The sequence below is a fragment of the Acanthaster planci genome, linkage group LG08 (assembly GCF_054643075.1).
Source record: "Acanthaster planci isolate LZ-2023a linkage group LG08, COTS_SCS, whole genome shotgun sequence".
Lineage (NCBI taxonomy): Eukaryota > Metazoa > Echinodermata > Asteroidea > Valvatida > Acanthasteridae > Acanthaster > Acanthaster planci.
In genome coordinates, this window is record NC_141784.1 from 873,260 (window position 1) to 896,867 (window position 23,608).

The window sequence follows — 23,608 nt, forward strand, 5'->3', positions numbered from 1 at the left end:
GAGGAAGCACATTTTTCAGCATATGACATTATCCATGCTGCTCAATCCCTGACAAACGAAATCACTGCTGTGATGTTATCCCAAGCCTACTCTGCTCATTTTATGGGGGTTTCTGTTCATGTTGTAAATCCGGAAATTGGCTCATTGAAAATATCTATGCGCAAGTTTTCTTTACCGGCCTACTGTCAAGAGTTAATCACCCGAAGAAAAAACATTTAAACAACAAAATACATGTACCACAAACTGCTGTAGCGTTTGTTGCTGATGTCAATCTTATAATGAGGTTTCTTCCTTGGATGACGTCACACTTTTGCTTGTGAATATGCAGATTTGCTGAGCGCAAGCCCCCAGGTTTGTTGACAACCAACGTGGGGGCAAATGCAATATTATACTGGCAATCTCTCACGAGACGGGGTCTCGTTCAAGATACACCATCGACTCGAAGACCACAACCCGTGCATTATTTGAGGACTTCCTACAAGCCTGTCAAGATGTGTGCACACTCCCGTCCAAAACTGGTCTGAAGAGGCTGCCAGGGCTTCCAGGATAGCGAGCAAGAGTGAGCAATCACCAGACCCCTGCGAGAGAATGCCAGATCATGCCATGCAGAGCTATAGAACCACCCCAGAACAACTGCTGGGGTGGTTCTACAGCTCTGATTAGACGCACCTTCCTATAATGTACAGCCGAGGTGGAGATTGAAGGAAGAGGATGTTGACAATTTCCATCTTCATGCCAGACTTCGGTTTCTTCGTAACGGAGTGAAACTGAGACCAGTGCATTTGTCGTCACAGGAAAATCAAAGTAATATGTTTCATGTTTCAGTGTTCATACAAGAATATTCATAAGTTTGATTTACTTATCTGTCAGTGTACGAATTTGAGGAGCTAAAAAATTGTTTGAAAACATACTTTAGCATAAACTAAAGTCAGTGCGAAAAATAGAAAAAGAAGTTGCTTTTTAAAAGCACTTTGACCCTAGCCAAAAACGGTACAGATTGAAATGGATTAGAGTAGCACAATCACGAAATAAAGTTGCAAGAAAATGAAATCTAGCGGTACCAAATCCATGTCGGTTTCCACAGTTGTTAAATTAGTGGTTTTAGGACGAAACTAACAAGCATACAAAGAGCGAAAAGATAGCCTTGCAGGGTAGATTTCATCTTGTTCAACATTGCGATGTTACATAGTTGCGATAACAAGAAAAGGCAAAAACTGCACTGTCACAATCAGACTGCCAGTTGAGAAGAACTCTGTCTAAATTTGGGCAATAACTTGTCGGTGGATGGTCTTTGAAAACTTTCTTTTCCACCATCACGCAGGTATCAAACACTTAACTTCTTTTTCTTCCTCCATGAACCAACAAACACGATTACAACGTTACTCCCCTTCAAAAGTAATGGGGAAATTCACATTTAAAACTAAAATCTGACACAAACCTAGAGTGACATTTCTGTGCAGTTCGGCCACCCATACAAATGACAGACAATTTGAGAGTAGTCTGCAGGTGTTCTTATTCCTCGGATGATGGTTTCCCCCAAAGCTCACTTCGCTCGTCCCTGGTTCTACAACCGGCACGCTTAAATACGCCCGTTTTATTATAATTAGGCCTATCACTAATCCTCCCAGAAAAAAAAAATTACGTTCCCCGCGCAGGCTAGGACTTTGGGCTAGGCACGGTCACGTGGGGACGGCCGAGTGGAAAGCGCATGAGTGCTGTACAGACATACATGTCACGTACGCGCATGCGCGATGGAGTGGCTAAAACTTTTGACAAATCAAATTCGCGCCATGTCGTGTCGGAGAGTACCCAACAACAATTGCATTTTTTTGAACTTCAAAAACGGATATGAAATTAAATTGCGGCATCCTGTCATTTTTGTTGATCACATCAGCCTTATTCAGAGTTCCAGACAGCGTGCGTGGTAAGTGTTAAGTTGTTTCTCTTTTCAATATTCAGGAGACTGTACCACGCCTGGCCGTGCACATTAAGTACATGATGAATGCCAAATGAACATGTTGCGCCCTCCATAGTAGAGGCACTGTCTAACGTTAGGTCGACGAGTTTATGTCCGCAGCTACATGTAGGCCTAGCTACACTTTGTGGAAATGGGCAACATTCCTGTAGTATCGATGTTTAGTCGTTCATTTCGATACTGGGACATTGGTCTTTTTTCACGAGCGATTAGCAGCGTAGATTTACGAGGGATTTTGTCGTGGCGCATGCCGGATATTATGACAGCCAGGTAAGGTTCTCCATGTTAACCCACGGAGGTAGAATCACATGGTTAACCCTATAGCAGGCCACGCTGTCCTTTGAAGAAATAGGCGAAGGGCTTAGGCTGTTCCTTGTACAAGTAACGTTAGACCACTGTAGACTGGGACCCCGCATTTCAAAGATCAATGTTGCTGTTTACTTGTGAGTTGGCCTATGACGACATATGGATCTAGGCCAAGTTTAGCTATTGACATGACCTGTGGATTGTGTGGCCTGGGCCCCCCAGTTTCTGTCAGCCACCCGAGAATTCAGAAGCAACGTCATATTGCAGTGACCCTGCCTTGGCTTTGTTTTGGAAATTTCGAGTTGTAAATTGTGAGAAAATGTAACTTTCTTACCGATAAACCAGCCAAGCAAATTTGAAGCTGCCTTAAAACACTCGTAATTTCCCTCATAATTTCCCTCAAAACTCAAAACCCTGCCTGATTTTCACAACAACGACCCCCTCGCCATTGTTGAGCATGATGTCATAGTCGTCTACCAAGGTGAATCCAAAAGTGAAAATGTAGGCTTAGGTATTATAGGAATGGGGTCCCCAAATATACAAGTCCCAGACATTAACCTTTGCCTAAGTAACAGTTGTTAGACAGTTTGTTGGGCAATTACATGTCTCTCAATAGGCGTAACAATCATTGTCAGATGGCCTTTGTTTCATTTTATGAATTTCCGGCATAGGCTTTGGCCTTTAGTCACTTAGATGTCATTTAGATGCTAGGCTAGTGCCATATCACTCAGCAATATTGCCATAAAAGACCCATCTTCTCTCTTGAAAATATCCATCATGCTAATAAAAGAGGAAATATGCTGTTATCTAGAAACTTTGACAAGAACCATTTTCTTTTTATGTACTTGGCACAGCAAGTCCCCATTCTCTCCATATATCATCATTGTCAAATGTTGGAGCAAAGGGCTACATATGGCTTTCATCTATTTTTAATTTCGTTTACTTTGTATATTTTTGAAAATTAAGGTTGGACCCAAAAATCCTACTTGAAATGTTGTCCATGGGTTAAAGCAAATTGATGCTATACATGACGCTTTGCTTAATTTGTTTTCCTTGTCTTTAATAGGTCAAAAGTATGATTGTAGCATTTGTGGATGGCCCCCCTAAAATCTGAAAAGCTTTGGACCTGTGCATACTTTATAGTTTACCCCCCTACATTACTCTGTGACTGGTGTAATCACCTTCAAGGGCTCCACTCTGGGGATACATCATGTATCATGTGCACGTGCACAGTTTAGCACATGGATGTGCCCATGTTCTCATCATGGATACTTTCTTCTGATTGTGTACTGACCTACAGAGAATGTTCATCAGGCACATTGCAAGAACAGCATTCAAGCATGTATTGTATCCCTGTCTTTTGCCACATACGTGTACACATAGGTTCCATCCATTTTGCTCTTTGCATGGCCAAGATCATTTGTGTACAGTTGTAAACTGTCAGCCCATTGCTTTCTGCATTGACAGATCTCTCAACCGATCCAACTTATGAGGGGTGTTTTAAGGAGGATCCATCTAGGAGGGAGTTTGTCGTCGCTGGTGGCAACCATGATTTCAACGACGTCAACCCCAGACTCTGTAAGGCGCTGTGCAAGTCCATGGACTACCCGTACGCTGCTCTGCAGGGGGGCTTCATGTGTCTCTGCGGGGAGACCACTGGTGCCCACAGCAACGGGTCACAGTATGGCTGTAACCTGCGATGCGCCGGTAACCCAACTGACTTGTGCGGGGGGCTGGACTACAGCAGCGTGTACAGCACAGCGACGTCAGTAAAAGGCATCACCATAGTTGATCCAGGTATTAAAATCAATTTATTGAAGATGTATTTTTTTCATAAAAGAAGAAGTTAGAAAAACAGTAAGGTGCCTGTTTCACCTTCATGCTAAATGATTCAGATTTATAACAGAAATGTTCTCTGTTGGGTTCACAATATGTAAATTGAGGTTTGTTTTTCAACAGCCTGGTGTGGATTCTGTAAAATGTCATGTACCCTCTTTGAAACTAGGAAAGTGACGCTGCCTAGATTAACAAGTAGCAACCGGTGACCCAAAAATTTTGGAGTGAGGTCACAACTCCTAAAAAAAATATGCTTTGACATGCAATTGCATTTTACTGTGTGTAGTGGCAGATCTAGGTTCATACATCATAGGGACAGATACGTGATTAGTCTGTGTTTTTGCATATCACTGATTGTAACGAGCCAGGATCTGCTCTTGTCTGTGTGCTCCTGTGTTGCATATCTGCATAGTTGAAGGTGCTCCTTGTTAGTTTTTATGGATGTGTGTGCATATATTGATGTTTGAATGTACACTGATCGATACATGTATATAGATTCATAGGTAAAATCACACCAACTAAAGTAGTGTCCAGTGTCTTAGCTTGGATAACTTCACAAAGGCTTATGTCGTACTGCGTGCCAATAGCCCCACCCATCATCAGACTTTCAGAGGCAGTCCATGAGGATTACCCACATTTTGGCTCAGGCCACGCAGCACCATTTAATTTGGTTTCATCTCGCCGTACCCAATGCTGGCTGAATTTGATTCAATTTTTTTCACTGCCATACAAGGGTACATTGAAGTTTTCCAAGCGACAGTCATAGACACAACGCTAGAAGCTGGATCTGAGAACGCTGTGTACAGGTTTGACTTTGGAGACTCCACCGGCATTGCAAACAACACCCCTGGTCCTCAGCCCCACGTGTTCTCCGAAGTTGGGGTGTACCTTGTCAAAGCGTGGGTAAAGAATGATGCATCGGGACCTATTGAAGCGCGGAGGGAAGTCTATGTGGAGGCTCCTGTATCGGGCAAGTACACTATGGTTGGCATTGTGAATTACAACAGAGGCCAAAGTAGCAGAGAGTGGTGCTGACGATTGACTGGAGTGTTTTGCAACAGTCGCAACGTGAGCGTGACTGTGCTCGTAAAGGCGTCAGTTGCTTCTCAAAACTGGGGGGGGGAGATAAGCTTGAATGAAACTAATGCCGGTGTGAAATGCGAAGCCGTAACAGCCCTATATAACCTGTAAGGGTCCTGGGGAAACTGTGGATTCAAGATGCTTTGTGGTGCTCTCAGAGGCAGCTTCTGACCACTTTAACTAAGCTTTGAGCTCATGCTTTTGCAAGACTTATTTCAGTTTTCAAATAATATTTATCTGAGTACTTGCATATGAATCAAATGTTGGCCTACTCACCCTACATTTTTATATAGGGTCTAGAAGAAAGTGGAGGGGACAAATGATATGATGTTGCCCCAACTTTAAAAATTGGGGGAAATCCTCCCCATCTCCCACCTAATGACACCCATAAACACTTGACATGTGTCACGAGGTTATACTCGGTCCCCTTTTTTTTCTTCACATGGGACACGTGACACATGTGAATTGAGATAGTGTTGTTTGAGTTGGCTTTGTTTAACCAGAATAGCTGTGTTGTAGTCGAGACCATCACAAGACCAGACACAAGTAACAGGGTGAACAATGACGAAGGATGCTTTTGTTGTAGTTAATTTAATAGCTTGTGGCTTGAATTCAGACTGGAGGTCTTGTGCTGGTCTTGTGAAGGTCTTAAGTGGATCTCAACTACCACACTGCAGAATAGTTTATAACAGAAATTATATATTCCATAGCCAGATAAATGAGATACCAGAATTGAGACAAAATGTACAACCACTGTATATGTACTCAACTACTGTAAGTACTGCTTTTTCCTTCCTTTGCAACAGATCTCCAGATGGTGTGTCACCCCTTTGTTGAGGTGAGTTTCCCATTTGAGTGCACAGGCAGTGCCGGACAGGGCAGCAACATGGAGGTCAGCTGGAATTTCAATGATAACTCGGACAAGGTTGGAATGAAAGTTGGAGGTGTGTACATTCACTCGATCAAGACTTGCATCTATTTCAAAATCAGTGCATTGTTAAAACGGCATGATTCATGCACTGTTTATGAATACCAAAAAAAGACTACACCTATCCTGTTAAGTCGCGCGTTAGTCAATGAGGGTGTTATCATTCATGTCGTTGCCTATGGCACCCATCAGTCCTCTAGGGAAATAAGCAGTAGGTCTGCAGTGAACTATTTGTCAGTAGATGCCCCTCCAAAGAACTGTGGAGAGCAAATTGGTAAATGTTCTGTGGTTATGCAGTTTGGTTCGCTCAGCTTTAGTTAGATTGCAGTTAAGGAAGGAAGGATTTGGGTTGATGTTGGGTCAAACGTTCCAGGGTGAATATTTTCACTGTTTGCTACAACTCGTTTTTTTTTAGAGATTGTTTATTTTTCTTTTTCAAGTTGTGAAATGAGTGAGAAAACTTCAAAATATTCACATTGGATTTTCTGAGAAAAGTCTGCCATTTATGAAGAGTAGGCTTATATGCCCCTTTGTTAGGTACTCGACAATTTGACACTGAACCTTGTACATGTATGAGTTTTCAGTTTCCCTGATGATGAATACATGTAGTAAGCTTGCTTCATCCTCATCTAGATGCTCAGAGGTTCTCAGTCGGCTTGCCAATCCCCAGGCGGCTAGTCTCTTTTCAGCCACCCTTAAATCTCCAAGGTGTGTTCCTGATTCCTGCTCTGGAGTTCAGAGAAGAGGCTAAGCTGGAGGCCTGGGAGGTCTTTGCTGTGAAAGAGGGTCAAGTCAAATTGCAGGTTTGCTTTGTTTGTGCTCATTTCAAATTTTGAAATAACTTATTTAAAGCTTATATTTTATGAATGTAAGAGTTTCATAATTTCATGCAGTTTCCTTGCAAGCTAAAAACAATTGCTAATTAAAACTAACCCTGATGGCACAGAAAAAATACATGGTTTTTATGCTTTGTAATTTTGGCACGGAGACACTCTTTCAAATATTCCTATCAAATGTTAATTTACAGATTCCCGGTTTAAGGCTTAGGACAGAGGCTTCTTTTTAGGCAGAAGAGATTTTATTGTCAAGATTTTTGCCTGTCTTTCCTAGGTTTACCGGCCACTGTGTGGAGAAAATGAGAAGTACTGTGCCCAGAATAGAAGTTGTATTAGCAAGTACCATCCCTGTCCACCGTACACAGAGTCACCTTGCCTGAACAAAACAGCATTCTGCCTGGAAGCCGGGACATGCCAGCCTTTTCAAACCACTTACAATTTTGCAGAAACCAACTCTACCATTACCTTAGCAGCGTGCGAGAACCAGACCCAGGTGACTGTTGATGCTAACAAAACTGAAACTAATGGAAGCAACTCCTCTGATGTTCTTCCTCAGATGTGCAACTTCTCTGTGCCTTATGTGAGAGTACCAGAGCACACTTACGGCTCCTGCTCTTACCTGGATGTGCAACGCAAAATGAAATTGTCATACCGTGTAATTGGGCAGACCATCGTCTACTTAAAAGAAGGATACAATGTATTTATTATCAACGCATCCGATCGCTATGCAGTCAGGCCCCATGACTGGGTTGGGTTTGGACCATACCAGAAGAAGTTCCCTGACTACTACCCAAAGGCAGCCTACCCGCTCATCGGAGAGATCGCCCACTATCCAACAGATAATGAAACGGTCTTCTTTAAGGAGCAAGAGCTGCTGTCCACAAAGAGGGAGGTTGAAGCGGGTGGTGTGGAGAAGTTGGACATGGCGTTCTACATCAGGGCTCACATCTCCAAACCCACAGCGTCCTGGGTCTCTCACAGCTTCAGCAGCTCAGGAATGTTTGAGATCAATGCCCGATACAACAACCTGCTGGGCAGGGAGGTTGAAGCCCCTCCCCAGTGGATCGCATCTCAATACCGCATCCTGTCCATCCGGGGGCTCCACTTCACGCGGGATCTCGGCATCTACTATGCCTGCACTGATGCCTCATACACTATGCACGTGGAGATTACCCAAGGCACCTATGTGCGATTCAAGTGGACCTTCCCGGATGCATCGTTCAACACCAGCCTTCCCTTCCTGACCAACAGCATCCAGGACGGACCAAATGTCAAAACGGTTGACACCCAGAGCTACCTTTTTGCTGAAATTGGCAACTACACAACCCATGTCAGGGCCTATAATAACGTAAGCTTTGTGGACATTGACCTGTCCACAATAGCTAGATACAGAATCACGGGATTGAATGGGACAGTTGAGCTCTACCCTAGAGACAACACCACAAAAGACTGGAACCTGATTCTTGCAGGCTGCTGGTTCAACTATAGCTCCTTCATATTGACAGGCAACGTGGTACAGTATCGGTGGTCCCATGGTGATGGTACCATTTCGGGCGGCTGGAGTTTCAACACCATTCACAACCACTACTACACCGATCCAGGCGTTTATTCAGTCCACATCGAGGCTGACAACATTGCCAGCACGCTAGACCATACCTTCCAGGTGACTGCTGTCAAACCTAATTACGTCCGGGCACCGGAGTATGCGACCAGTGAGATAGCCACCCTGTTCTTCTGTGAGGTCACCTGGCACTCGGGCCAAGGCCTGACATTCAGTTGGGATTTCGGTGATGGTGCTTCAATCATCATCAAAGACTCGGGCCACGTTTGGCACAACTACTCCACCTTCAACACCTATCAAGTACAGTGCGTTGTCAGTAACTACCCTGCAGTGTCTGACACCAAATCAATCATTGTGCAAGATCCAGTAGAAGGTGTGGCTCTGCACAATAAGACTGAGGTGCTAGCGACGGGTGACACCGTGGAATTCACTGTCAGCTGGTCCAGGGGCAACGACGTCCACTTTGAGTGGTACTTCGGCGATGGTGGAGAAGACTCAACAACCACACCCACAGTGCAGTATGTCTACGCAGCAATTGGCTACTACAATGTCACTGTCAATGTCTCCAACGTAGTGTCCTGGATGATGTCAGAGGCCATCATTATTGAACTCCAAGAGCGTGTCACCAGTGTCCAAGTGACGGCCAGCAACAACCTCATTCTCCATCCCGTCAAGGCAAGTGTGACCATCGGAGCTGGCAACAAAGTATGGTATGACTACAACTTTGGGGACTTGTTTAACGTCTCCGGCAGACCCAACACCAGCTATTTTCACTCCTACAGTCTCCCAGACACCTACACAATCACAGTCCAAGCCTACAACAATGTGAGCGAAGAGATGGCAGTGACAACCATTCAGATTGACACCAGCATTACTGGTACTGTCCTGTACCTCACAAGCCCACATATCCGAGCCCATGTCTTGGAGGCAATGTGTGTTGCCAACAATGGCAGCAGTGTCACGATGACATTTGACTGGGGGGACGGTGCTGTCTCAGAACCATTTGTTGGAATCTATGATGGTAAAGGATCGTACTATACTGGTAAGTAATGAAACCTTCACGCCAGACTGTCTTGGGGCTGTCATTGCTCATCCTTGCAAACATCAGAAAAATTATCATCCACAAGTATTGTAAATGAAATAATAAATATGTGCTTGGGCAGTCTTAACCATATGCTGCCGGGAAACCCGGTTTCAGGTTCCTTGGGTTTGTATGCATAGTCCGAAATGGGACAAAAGAGCTGGGCTTTTTAACAAAAGACCATACTCGGGACAAAAGACCCGCTCCTGGGAATTGCCATCGTTTTTCAGCTTGCTTTTATCGGAGGTAATCCATCATTATTTTGAAACAGTATACCACTGTTTTCGGCATACATGGCATAGCGCATCCGCGGATTAGCATCGCAGAGAAAAGTGCTCCAGCTCCCCATCGATGAACGATCAAGAAGCCTAAACTACAGCCTGACATGGGCTCATTTTGAAAAGGTGCATGGAAGATTTTGACTGTTCTTGACGACGTTACTTCTCAACAAGCCAATTAAAAAAGCCTGCCTAGCTGCAGCATTATGGTCCTCACAGCGCTGCTGCCCTGCAGTGTCAGTTTCAAAACGCTAAGCTGAAATCTGATTTTGTCTAAACCTGCCCCCTAGGAACCCACACCTATGCATCTGAGGGCACCTTCAACATCACTTGCTACGTTGAGAACCCTTGGGCAGATGCAGTTGGATTCCATGAAGTCATCGTCCAGGAGGCAATAGTGGGGCTCACATTTGAACCTGAAGTCGCTGTTAAAGGTACATTTCAGTACCCGTTATTGCCAGATAAGCTGAATAGATTTCATTCTTAGCTACATGTATTGACCCAAACCCCCCAGGGTGTATGTAAAATCATATTGAAATCAGAGAATTCGGGACTGTTAGAGCTATGATGGTAATACCTGATACCTGACTCGGTGCAATTTATTGACTTTAATCAATTAGCTCAATTGATCATGGAAGGTCAGACCCAGCACTAGCTACGGCTTTTATACATACATTATGACCTCATCGTACTAGTATTTTAAATAAGGTTATGTTTACTTTTAATTTGTACTGGATTGAGGATAGTATGAATAAACTTGAAACTTGAACATTTGGGATTCAACAGTTGTCCAGGTTTGGAACTGTGGCAAACAGTTTTCTAGGTCATTTTTGGTAAAAGCAATGATAAATTTACAGACAGTTCTGTACTTTGGTGTTCCTCTGGAATCATTATGTATTTTGCAATCTTGCAAGTTGCCTTCAGACCTAAGGCTTTGACCCCTGGCTTCTATTCTTTCAAACATGAAATGAAGCCAGAATTCTACACCCACTCCATTTCTTGGGCACTGGAATCTCAACCTGGATGTATCCTTTCTTATGCAGGTGAAATCTTTGAGTTTGTGGTGGCACCATTTATTGGTGACAGTCGTGATGTTCTATTCTACTGGGATTACGATGATGGCTTCCAATTCACCACAGATGCCTTCACCCATCAGTATGTTTACCGTGATGCCGGTAAATATTAAATACCTTGAATTTCACCTGAGAAATACGTAAACAAATGAAAGGTCTCACAAGTCTTTTTTTTGTAAACATATGTTGACTTATAAAGAGCTGAACATCTTCGTTTCGTCCTGTGTTGAAAGGTCAAAACACGAGATAATCAGTAGATGGATGGGACATGCCTTTCAAGAAAGTAATTGCTAACACCTTTTTCAAAATTTTCTGGGATATTTTAGGGTTGGATTTTGCCTTTTGAAAGTTTAAGTACCAAGAATCCATGTCGCATGGATTCCACAGAGTGTTGGCATTCAAAGAATTCAGGAAGTTTTCAGGCAAAAATGCTTCGAGAGTTTGTTTTGTAAAAATCGCAAATCATACCTAGATGATGAGTTTGTGATCCCCTTTTTTGAAATCCCCCAACTTCAGTTCCCTGTTCTTGCTGTGTAGAGTCCTAGAAAAAGAATAAGGGTTGTATTCAAGTTGATTGCACTAGCTGATCTGGAGCAAGGGTAGGAAAAGTGATGAGCAGTCCTGCAAAAGCTATATGAAAGTACAAGTATGAACAAAGCCATAAGCAGTGAGCACCATCTCTGAAATGATTCACTCTGAGTTCCTTGCATAATTTTAGGAAAGATCGCTGCAGCTTATTCCCCCACTATGAAGAGTAGTCTATCAGAGTGCACTTTGATTTGATTGTTGTCCAAGGGCTATACAAGGTGACGGTGCGAGCTGAGAATCTGGTCAGCCAGTTCTCCACCACCCAAGACCTCTACGTCCAAGAGCACGTGGAGGGACTGAGACTCCTCGTAGAGGTGCCTCCCGTGATGCCCTCCCAGCCCTCCCTAATTGCCTGGGACATTGAGTATGGGACAGAGGTGCTGTATTCCGTCAATATGGGTAAGTGGAGAGAGAGAATTCCAGAACAGATGGGAATAGCCATGCCTCCTGTCTGTCATAGGAGACTGAAGATGCAGGTGAACTGTGAAGATAGCTCCAGGGAATGGGCTTTGGCCATAAGGACAAATTGTGGCATCATTTAATCTGTAAACATGGTCACCATTTAGCAATGAGCATTTCCAAAAATAGCTCACCATCATGAGTGATTCAATACCACATGCCATCATTATTCCCTTGAATCCACCCATATATGAGCATTGCAACTTGTTACCCGGTTTTACCAAAGTGAAGAAAATTTCCCATCTGGACATTGACCACTCATTGCTCTTAACAGTTGGGCCTTTATTAGCTCCCTGTTTTTTAAGCTTGATGTGAAAATACCTTGCGCCAATCACTCATTTTCAGAATTGGGAAGGGGTTGAATTAATCCTACCTGATGACTTACCAGTACTGACCTACACTTTGTTTATTAAATCAGAAGAGAAAAGACAAATCAGCGAGCTCATGAGCACAGTTTTTGATGTTCATCATCATTACACAAAGGAGTGTACATATTTTTAAAGATCTGTTGAAGATCAGGTCACCATTAGCATCTTTACATATTAGCATAAAACCAAAGTTCCACTCCTGATGAGGTTTGAAAAATTAATGAAAACAACTATTATTTTGATACAGGTGATGGCACAGAGCCCCAGGTCTTTGAGCAGACCAACGTTGGCAAGATGTGGTCCCTTGACTACACCTACAGTGAGCCAGGGTCCTATCAAATCATTGTCAGAGCATCCAACAAACTCAACTCACTCAATGTATCCACCGTTGCCCACGTCGAGTACCCCATTGAGGGTCTGAGGGCCTACATCCGTGGAAACAAGACCACCCACACTGATCAGTCTGCCTACATACTCATTGAGATTGAGCGTGGCACCAACGTGGAGTACACCTGTGACTACCACGATGGCTCCCCGCCCATAACCACCACCAGGCAGTACTGCAAGCACATGTTCATTGATTTGGGGCACCACCTGGTGACGGTCGAGGCCAGGAACCATCTCAGCTACGACGTCGTCCAAGCCAACGACACCTACTATGTGCTCCTGCCTCCGATTCCGCACGAGATCAAGGGGCTTGCAGTTGGTGCTCCGCTTGCCACCGTACGTGGCCAGATAACAGTTTTTCAGTTACAGCGTTACCGAGGCAACCGCTTCAATTGCACGTGGGATTTCGGCGACAACACCACCATCTTGGATTTGGATCAGTACTACGCTTACATACCAATAAACCACACCTATGACCATGTTGGAGATTACACGATACAACTGAACTGCACTAATTTCTTCCATCCTCCTGTCTACGCTTCTGCCAAGATTGTCGTGCAGATACCCCCAAAAGGTCTGAACTTGACCAGCAGGAAAGTCGGCCAATTTGGCAAGGACCTAGAAGTTAACATTAGCCTGGAGGCTGGAACGGATGTTGAATCAAATATCGAATTCAACGGTAGGATATATTCCATTACCATGCAGGGGTTAGCCGGCTCTGTGGCCATACCTGGAGACCTGGTCAATGTGTCAGGATGGGTTGATGTTATCATCACTGCGGAGAATCTCGTCCCGCCACTGCTCACCTTACGAGACAGGATCTATGTGGAGGCTGAAATTACAGGCCTGGAGGTGTGGGCCCAGGAGCCATATGTAGCTGTAGGCCAACCTGTTACTTTGCATGTGTCTCTGACGACAGGAACCAATGTCATCCTGGAGTGGCATTTCGGAACCAATTACGTCGTTACTTCACATCTCAATTCCACAAACACGAGTCTGTCTGACAGCAAACAGCACCTCTATCCAGCCCTGGGTCTCTATGCTGCGTTCATTGTTGCCACCAATGTAATCGGCACGAAGACGCACACACCTGTTCTCATAGCTGTCCAAGAGAAGGTTCGAGGCTTCAGCATGACAGTAGACACCCCAGTTGAGTACCCAGATGGGAAGATCACTTTCAGGGTTTTCTGGGACACACGGGTCCAGAAACTCCCCACCAATGCCAGCATCACTTTCGACTCTGGTGAGCAGGTGCGTCCACCTTCCTCTGTCGAGCTTAATAACCTCGAGATCATCACCTGGATAAGGCATGATCTCACTGTTGGGAGCGACTGCAGTAACCCAGAGGAGAACGAAATCAACCCTTTATGCAATGCTACTTTCACCAGCACCCACGTAACTGATGCCAAGGTCAGAATTTTTACCATTGTTCATGCCTACACTCCAGGAAGATACTCGTCTGCCGTGTCAGTCCACAATCTTGCCAGTGAAGAGGTTTTCCCAAGAGAGGTTCAGACTGAAGAACCCATTGTCAACTGTAGCATAACGGTCCACAACATTGATAGGCTCAGTGTGAAGTATGGAGCCAGAGATGGCGGACTGGAAGAAAATTATTTCCCTGTGGAATTCCCCATCAGTTTCAAAGCCCATCTGGGGCAAGGGACTGCCGTGATGTACTTCTGGCGATTTGGTGATGGTGAGATGTCATCTGGCACAGAAACTGAGCACCAGTATAAAAATGCAGGAAGCTACGAGGTCCGGCTGATCACCATGAACATCTTTGGCAGCAAGGATGCCTTCAAGACAGTTCACATGCAGGAGAGCGTGATTGGGCTCTTTGCCGCCCATTCAGGACCTGTGGCTTGGAACAGACCGATCGCTGTCATCATATTTGCCGCTCAGCCTGGCACAGAAGCAACTTACGCTCTCCAGATTGGCAATCAGAGCACCGTCTACCTGCTAGACCCACCTGTCAATGACGCTGTCGCTATCACCTTGGCATTGGAAATCATGAACCCCAGTATATTTCTCCCATTCGATCCCTTCACGCACTTCGTCACAACATACAACCTTACTTTCAATGCCTCGGGAGACTATGAGGTCATGGTGACGGGCACCAATTATGCCTCTTCCCTCAGTATTGCAGTGCTCCTCCCAGTCACTGAGGATTCCTGCAGGTTGCCCGAGGTCCTCATTCGAGGTGGAAGTAAGAATGTCTCCGACCCCTGGCGAGTTAAGCGGAGCCACCTCATAACCCTGGTCTCAGAGGTCACTCTGGACTGTTCATCTACCAACAGAGCCCTCTTCCACTGGGATGCTTACATTCTGTCCTACTTTAATAGCCGGCCACTTCCCGCAAACCAACTCTTCAGCTATCCCTTACCAACCAGCATCCAGACCACGGAGGCAGACCTCATCATCCCTCGTCGCACCTTGGACTATAACACCTATCTGGTCCAGTTGACCGTGACGATGGATGGCAATTCCCGTGTCCGCAATCAAAACCAGACCTACCTGGAGGTTGTGCCCTCGGACCTAGTCATCAGCATACAAGGCGGCAATGCGGTAACTGTAAGCTGGAATGACACAATATCATTGGATGCTTCAATGTCCTTTGACCCGGATGAACTTTACGAGTCTGAAAACTACACAGTTGGCAATATGTCCCGAAATGAACCTAGCCCCTTGATGTTTGTATGGTACTGCAGGCTTCCAGATGAGCTTTTCAGTTTTGAAGAGGAGTTTGTGGCTCCAAATCCAAGTGGTAAGCATATACTCTTCCTTGATATCAAATGCTTTTATGGAAAAATCTTAGTTTGAAATAGCACTCATTGAGAAAGTCAGTATTGAACTTCATGAACTCTGGGTGTATTTTACTTAGAATTCTTAAGAAACAAAAGGGAAAAAAGAAGGTTGACAAAGCATCTGCAGAAGTCTTTTTAAGTCTCCAACTATTAAAGATATAAGATCTACACTCCCTCCACTCGGTGGAGGACAAGATTTTTCTCTAACATTCATCAAAATTCTACAGCAGAGAAATAATCGATACAAATGGATTTTTTTATCAAACAAAACTTGAGAAGACTGTTTGAAATCCATATACATGCCATAAAGAAGCTCAGTGTCCAGGAATTTCATCCTGCATCCTAGAAAACTTCAGAAAATGACATCATCAAACATTAACTCCATAATGAGCAGGTCAGATCACCAACTCCTTTTATTAGCATCAAAGTAGTACCTTTAAAGCATCATGCAAAACTGTCACTCTCTCTAAAGTCAGCTTTTACATTTTTGCTTTCATGCAGCATCTGGTTGCTTTGGTAATGGCCCGGATACCTATATTGCCATGGGAACCACAAAATATAGTGTCTCATTGGAGGATCTCATCAGGAGCAGTCATTACATCTTTGCAGTAATCGGAAGCAAAGAAGGAAGGGCTTCGCGATACTTCACCCAAACAGTTACGGTGGTGGACGGAGAACTTTCCAAGCTCAAAATCAGGTATAATTTGTTTTTGTTGACCAAACACTTCTAAGTACTTTATTTCAGCTCCATACGCCATCAAGCACCATGAGCAAAGCAAGAACTTCCAAATATATCTTTTGCTCAGGGGCAACAAACTGACTTGCAAAGAAAGACTGTGCCCTCCCTGCTGGTACCTTGCATCTTTTTCATCTTGGTGTAAAAAAATTCCGAACTGGAAAGTGGGAAGGTGGGTTGATTTTAATGAGGACACACACAGGTACCTTGTTCCTTGAACTGGGTTTCATCTTGCAACCTTACTACCAGGAGTTTATTCTTTCCACCGTCATCCTCTCTAGAGTGGTGTAGCTAAAGGGGGTTACCCATGCTTCCCAAGCTGATATCCATGTCCCCCCCATTGAAATCTTGAAATAAACAAACAAGATTAGGGTAAGTGACGAGGTTCTTATACATATCGATTAGAAAGATGAACAAAGAAATTTACTTGAGCAGGATGTGAACCTCCAACTTGCAGAACACGGTACTGGCACCCTACCTCACTCCCTGCTGGCAGTACAGTTCCTGTTAATTCACTGCTTCCCACTAGTTACATCGTGTATTTGGGGCATGATCTCTTGCTTATATGGTGTTTCAGGTTTTGTATCTTCTGACTATCCCCCAATGAGGATGTTGACAAACAGGAAGAATCGCCAAACCAGTTGGTCAAGCGCCGATACGGTGCCCCACTGGTTCAAATCCCACTCCTGTCCATTTCTTTGTTCATCTTCATGACGAAAACTAACACGAGCTGCAGAACTTGCTTTATTTTCAGTGCCCCTTTGAAAAAGATTGTGTGCACTCCAGGTAACTTTCCTCCCCCCCCCCCTCCCCTCCCCTCCCCTCCCCTCCCCTCCCCCTCCCCTCCCCTCCTCCCCTCCCCTCCCCCTCCCTTCCCCCTCCCCTCCCCTCCTCCCCTCCCCTCCCCTCCCCCTCCCCTCCCCTCCCCTCCCCTCCATCCCTGGCCGTTCTACCACACTTAATTCCATACACCACTACATGCCTCCCCCCCCCGTCTGTCTTCCTCCACCGTCAGGTGCGTGCGTAACTGCGGCTCCAAGGTCAACCCCCAGAAGCAGCTGGCTCTAGCAGTGGTGTGTTCCAACTGCGGCAACAAGACCACTGACCTCGACTACAGGTGGAATGTCACTGGTCTGGACGACAGTGGGTCCGGACAAGGCTTCCAAATGAGCACAGACACAGTAACCGGTACGGTTGTGGTCGGAAGTGGACATACACGTGGACTGAAAACGTCGACATCCATGAAAAGGAACAGTAGATATTTTGGGTGATCAGCTACAGGGAAAGAACGGTTAACAAGAACCAGCACAATCCGAACAATTGCAAAAGGAAACGCTCTCAGTCCAAGTGTATATAAACATTTGACCACAACTCTCTACATTCTTGCTTTTAGTGCAGTTATTACTGTCCGACAACCTTGGTTCCTGTTTGATTCAGATGTCACTGTGCCATGGATTTTCCAAATTGAGTTTATGGAATAACACATTGTTTCCAGTGCGGTAATTGTGTCCTTAACTCATTGTTATGCATTTGCACCATTGTTAAATGTTTATTGAATGCACCTATGTCAGTGCGAAATGGAAATCTTTGTCGGTGCAACTCTTATTGCGTTACTGAAAAAGGGTAAATATATTTTAGTTGTGTTTGCTCAAATGATGCAAAAGCGTTCGTAGGTTGACAGTCAAAAGGGAATACTGAAGTCAACTCATTTTTTCAAAACTTGATTCAAATGTTCATATAGTCAGAGTTTTTCCTCAGCTTAGAGTTCAATATTTCTTCTGCAGATATAAGAAATCACCATTTTTGTAGCATTTTCCAACTGATTTATAGATTATGTAAAACTCACCTCATCATTCTCTTTCCTCCACTCGACTTCTGAGCGAACAATTTACTGTTTTAAAATGCTTGTCTTCTTTGTTTTAAATTCATAGGTGGCGGTAGCCCATACCTGGTCATCAAGTCATCCATCTTCCTTCAACACCTGTCTGCCAGATTCTTGGTGACCGTCGCTGTGCTTCATGCACGGCACAGGAATGCAGGACGCTCAGAATATCACTATCAGATAGGCAGTGTCCCCTCTCAAGGAACCTGTAGCATTACTCCTCAAGAAGGCAGGGCACTGAGCACAGAATTCATCATCACATGCACAGGTAAAGTGCTCTTGACTCTACACCTGAAATTTTCTAGCTAAACAAGATAACAACAAAGTCATACCTCATTTGTGTTAGTTTTTGCCATTTATAAGTTTGACTTGAAAATTTGATATGAAGTAGGTCCGGTAAGCATTCCTTCATTAAAAATGTTAACTGCGAAATCTAACCTGCTAAGTTTGCCACATATTGTGAACTGAAAACAGCAGAATTTGTTTCAACCTTATACCAGGTTTCGATTCCGAAGAGAAACCCCTCCACTACGAGTTCCTATACAGCACCGGCAGTGAAGTCGCAGCCAGGGTGGTGGGATCTGAAACATCTGATGAGACCTTCCACTTGCTGTACTACAGTCCCGAGGGGGTGACAGCACCCCTCACACTACCCATGGGCAGGGCAAGCAGGTCCTACATGGTGGACGTTCACGTGGAGGTGATAGATGGGCTGGGTGCTAGTGCGCACGCTCAGCTTCAAGTCAAAGTGAGGGGACCATCTTGGAAAGTCACTGTCTTTCAGATTGACTGTTCAAAATGTTACGCCCACTAAAGAAGTTTCAAAGGGCCCCAACTATAATTTGTAATACCACTGCTGAGCTGTTTTTCTAGTCTATTTATCAGCAAAATAATCTCCACCCTGCTAGGTGTTTGTACCGTTTCTAAAATGCTGGAACTTTCAATTCCTAAAAAAAAAAAAAAATTGCAACATGTCTCATGGAGGCGGGGACTTGCCCCCCTCCGCTTTTCCCCTCTGGGTACATGACTGCAGAGCTGAAAGGAGGAAGTGGTGGAATACTTCTACCCACCCACCCCTTCTCCACGACGTTTTGGATTCAAATGACCATCATTTCTTATTTAATAGGTTTTACCACCACACGAGTCCGAGTTGGGAGCCGAGCTAGCTGCCCTCCAGCGAGGGAACACCACCAGCACCTTAGACCTGTACCTGGAGAGGGGCGACATCCAGTCAGCTACCAAGGCCATCAGCGCCCTCGCTGCCATCCTCAACGAGCAGGAGGAGGAAGAACAGCTTGGAGGGGACGGTGACAGAGGGAACACCAGCGTGGACACATGGCTGCAGCAGAAGAGTGAGGTAAGTTGCACTGGGGTCTTTGCTTAGTACTTTCCAGTGTTTGTGCTTCTGATGATATAAGGCAATGACAGAGACTTTCTTTGGGCATCGAGGAAACTGATCTTAGACAGTGGGATCACAGTAAGTAATCACAGGGAAAACGTTCAGACCTTAAAAGTGAATTTAGGACACTGCAACTTGAGAAGCCAAATTTCTGGATATAAAAACTACTGAGCAGTGTTACCATAATTGGGATTTCAACGAAATGTTCATTTTTATTTTGAAATTATTTTACATCTGTTTTTGCAACTGAGTCTTTTTCTGACCATTTAAAACTGCAATTTTAAATTGTCTTACATTTATGACACTTTAATCTTTCTTACAATGATTATTTGATGTTTGGAAATGCCACAAGAATATATTGCTCAATTTCTCTTATTCATCCACTTATAAGATTCACCAGAAACAATCAACCAGAAACTGGACTTCATGTGTGAATCTTTTCCATGCTAGATACGATCCAGACTAGTGGAGAAACTAATGCAGGTTAGAGTGTTGAATCTGGATTCAACCAAGCAGACTTCAGCCGCTATCACTCAAGCTATAAGCGAGCCTGCCGAGGTCACACCCAAAACTCAGGTAGGCCAAGTCTAGTATCTTTTACACCTCAAATCCATTTGGGGACAGGGTAAAGTTTGGTATTATCAAAGCATACTGAAGTATGATTCCAGATCGGATTCATAAAATTCAAACCACAAGTTTTTGCAAACACATCAAATTTTATAGAACGACTCCTCACATTTTAGGGAAATCGTGTAGAAATGTTGGATTTGGTTATTCAGAAAACGTTTACCGATGGTGTTAGTCATTTCTTTTTCGCCATTTTGCCACTGAAACACGGATTACATTTAGCTGAACTACAGAGAACAAGTCTTTCTTTTTGAAGAACAACTTCAGCCCTTGTGTTGAGCGTTGAAATATCAGAGGGAATTGCAGTTTGTCCCACATGTGCAAATATTGCATTCCTGGAAATCCAGGGATGTGATCCATCATGACAAAATGTTTTTGAATGTTGATAGCTTAGTGCTATGAGGTCATTACAGGAAAAATGGAATTTTTGAATATACTCTTAGGGCCTTACTCTGAGCGTGACAGAAATATTTTATTGAAATAGACTGCAATTGTTTTGCTTTTATTTATTAACCACTTGTCGCTGGGGTTGCCGGTACTGGAATCGTATTCTTTATACGTGTGGCCGGGGTCTCTGAAATCGGACAAAGGGAACTGGGCCTTGTAACAAAAGACCGTACTCGTAACAAAAGACCAGGCTGCTGGGCATTGCCAACATTATTTTACTCTCACTAGTGGAGATAATCCAGCCTTGGAACAGTGTACCATGGTTTGGGACATTAAGCGCGAGCGGATTACCACCCGGGATAGAAGCACTCCACCACCGCAGCAATGAGCCAGACAGCACCGCTGAATACTAATCTGGCCCCTATTGAAAATAGGTCAGCAGCCCACTGTGCCAGGTTCATGCACGAAACAAAATTATGTAACACCGCACAATCTGGGCTCTTTTTACAAGGCAGCTTACCTGGCTGAAATACTCCAGCGTCAATAGATGTTGTCTGTCAGATTAGAGTAGAAACCAGACAGTCCTTTGTGTGGGTGTAAGCATCCAGTAAATGAAGATAGGAATTTTTAAAGAATTTTGAAAACAGAAAAAAAGTTGCTGTTCTGAAGTGTTTGTTGAACATTCATTTGCAAGTTGGAAATGACCACTTTTGTTATCCTAGATGCTAGCTGCTAATTCGTATTTGGAGATGGTCAATGTCTTGAAGGAAGAACGTCAAGAGGGGACAAACATTGACGTCATTGAAGATGCATCCAGACACTTCTACTCAGGTCAGCAGTTTGACGAGGCTCAATACGGTTCGTAAGTGACTTTGTCACAAAGGCAGACGTGCCACAAGTCGCAGGCTCCCATTGGACAATCGCTAAAGTTGCGGTTCCATGGTTCCACGTTAACGGCAATCAATGCATGTAACTATGTACAGTGCATGTGCACGAACTGGATAAAAACTTTGTACAGCTCCTGATGAGGCTGTCCATTTTTTTCTGCTGAGACGAACCTACCAAATGGAGCAAATTCTAAATCAAGAGGTGGCTCATGTGTGGTCAGATGATAGCCCTCAATATTTATATGAAATGAGCCTGCTCAAAGAGCGAGATTGATATTTCAACAGCATGTGCCCAAATGAAGCACCACTGCATACATACTCAAAAAACATACTGAATATTTTTGAAATCAGACAGCCACCAGATGATCCATGAAAATTTGGAGAAAACCCTCTTGGTACAGGGGAGAACCCACAAGCAACTCCACCTTCATATGGCCTGGGTCGGGAATCGAACCCTGGGACACGGTGGTGAGAGGCGTGCGCCCTATGCACAAGCCACCCATGGCCACCCTAAAGGAGATCTCATAGCGTATGCCTTAGGCATGGATGAAGTTGTAATTGGAGCTGTCCTTCTGTCCTCCACAGGAGCATCCAGCCTGCTACAGGCTGCAGCTGCCCAGGTGCAGACGTTCTACAACCTCCTGGAGAACCATCCGGATGACTGGGAGGCCTTCTGGAGGGTGGAGGGAGCAGTGTTCAGCAACATCACCTACCCAGAGAGTGTGGCATTAACGCTTACAAGGAGCTCAGGTGATCTTGGATATGAAATATTTCAAATAGAGTCTTGACGGTGGTGTCGTTGGGAGTGGTAAGCTAGACTTGGATTTATTTCAGGGCAGGCACACTTGAACAATGTGCGCATCGTGAAAAAGGGCTTATAATGGCTCCACCTATCTGAAATGTAGAGCTGAGTGTTTCAGAGAAATTTGAGGAACCTTAGAGCTGGATTTTGAATCCTGGCTTAATAAAGCTCCGGAAACTATCATCCTGCATGATGGAAGTTAAGAGCTCTTTTCATGGCTGCTTGGATGCAGTTTGAGCAGCGTTTGTATAAACTGACTCATCACACACTCATATCAGGTAGTCGGGTGTTATGTAAAGACTTTGGGAAGCTACGCTGTAGCACGCATTAAGTTAAAATGTAACTTTCTAGCCAGTCAAACTGGATCAGGAAATGAATGTACAAAGAGTCGACTTCGTGTCTGATTTTACTCGTTCAGATACCGTTGTGGATTTGAGCGTGCCGGATATTGACATCATAGAACAAGACCCTTGGGTGCCATTCCAGCTTCGAGAGGTATGGAAATGGGTAATTATACATGTAGAAGATAATGGCAAGGTAATATCGTGCCCAGTGGAGCGTCTTGATTTTACAGAGGGAAGAAATGAGTTCTTGTGGAACTTCCAAAGTGCCCCAATTTGTCAGGTGGCATGCCTAATTTCTTTAAGTCAGTGGCAGTGACTTAACCCTTCAGCAACATCATTACGTTTAGCCAAGAACCTGACTTTCCCAAAAAAAGCTATACTGCCAACTGTGTATTTTCATTAATATGCATAAACTGAGGCAGTAGGATGCAGTTGAGAACAAAATTTTTTGTCCCTAAGTCTTTCAAACCTGTTAGTTTATTTAGTTATATTGTTGGGTGTGTTAGAACAGCTTCCAGATGTCAACCTGGACCTGACCTAGGATGTCCACATGTGCTGCATGTCAAAGAAGTAAGACTGTGGAGATGGTTGTGAACCCAGATCAACTTGTGATCTGAACACATTTGTAAGAGGTCAGTGAAAAGTGAGAAACAAACCAAAGTTCCAACTTTTCTGTACAGAGTCGCAGTGTCACCAAGAAGGTCTTCAGCATCCTCGAGGAGGTCTCCAACACCATCCTGAGCAGCAAAGTCCCCGGCGAGCCCTCCACCGTCATCCAGACAGGGCCTATGATGCTCACGCTGCAGCAGGAGAACCTGCGGGAGCCTGGGGTCAGGTTCTTCCAGACTGCCGACGGGACATGGTTTAAGATACCCGAGACTGCCATGGCTGAGATTGCGAGGAAGTACAATCGGGATATCATCAGCAGCCAGGTGAGGAAAAACTTCAACAAAGCTCAATTCGTGTAGTTATATCCATAATTTC

General features: G+C 44.5%; 1 protein-coding gene across 3 annotated transcripts in view; it reads left to right on the plus strand.

Moving 5' to 3' along the window:
• The first annotated feature begins 1,766 nt into the window (after positions 1–1,766).
• LOC110978115 (polycystin-1-like) overlaps positions 1,767–23,608 on the plus strand; it is a 32,084-nt gene continuing 10,242 nt past the window's right edge. For 2 of the 3 annotated variants that reach the window (XM_022232845.2, XM_087139721.1), the window contains exons 1-20: positions 1,767–1,924; positions 3,749–4,078; positions 4,851–5,087; positions 6,004–6,141; positions 6,759–6,928; positions 7,236–9,564; positions 10,172–10,315; positions 10,925–11,056; positions 11,750–11,941; positions 12,617–15,520; positions 16,062–16,257; positions 17,312–17,484; positions 18,228–18,446; positions 18,679–18,926; positions 19,305–19,535; positions 20,028–20,153; positions 21,314–21,422; positions 22,064–22,228; positions 22,699–22,775; positions 23,305–23,556. In XM_022232845.2, coding sequence (XP_022088537.2) covers positions 1,849–1,924; positions 3,749–4,078; positions 4,851–5,087; positions 6,004–6,141; positions 6,759–6,928; positions 7,236–9,564; positions 10,172–10,315; positions 10,925–11,056; positions 11,750–11,941; positions 12,617–15,520; positions 16,062–16,257; positions 17,312–17,484; positions 18,228–18,446; positions 18,679–18,926; positions 19,305–19,535; positions 20,028–20,153; positions 21,314–21,422; positions 22,064–22,228; positions 22,699–22,775; positions 23,305–23,556 — 8,448 coding nt within the window. In that variant the 5' untranslated portion in view covers positions 1,767–1,848. Of the gene's footprint in view, positions 1,925–2,063; positions 2,246–3,748; positions 4,079–4,850; positions 5,088–6,003; positions 6,142–6,758; positions 6,929–7,235; positions 9,565–10,171; positions 10,316–10,924; positions 11,057–11,749; positions 11,942–12,616; positions 15,521–16,061; positions 16,258–17,311; positions 17,485–18,227; positions 18,447–18,678; positions 18,927–19,304; positions 19,536–20,027; positions 20,154–21,313; positions 21,423–22,063; positions 22,229–22,698; positions 22,776–23,304; positions 23,557–23,608 lie in introns of those variants that run through there. The other variant, XM_022232846.2, reaches the window with a different exon arrangement.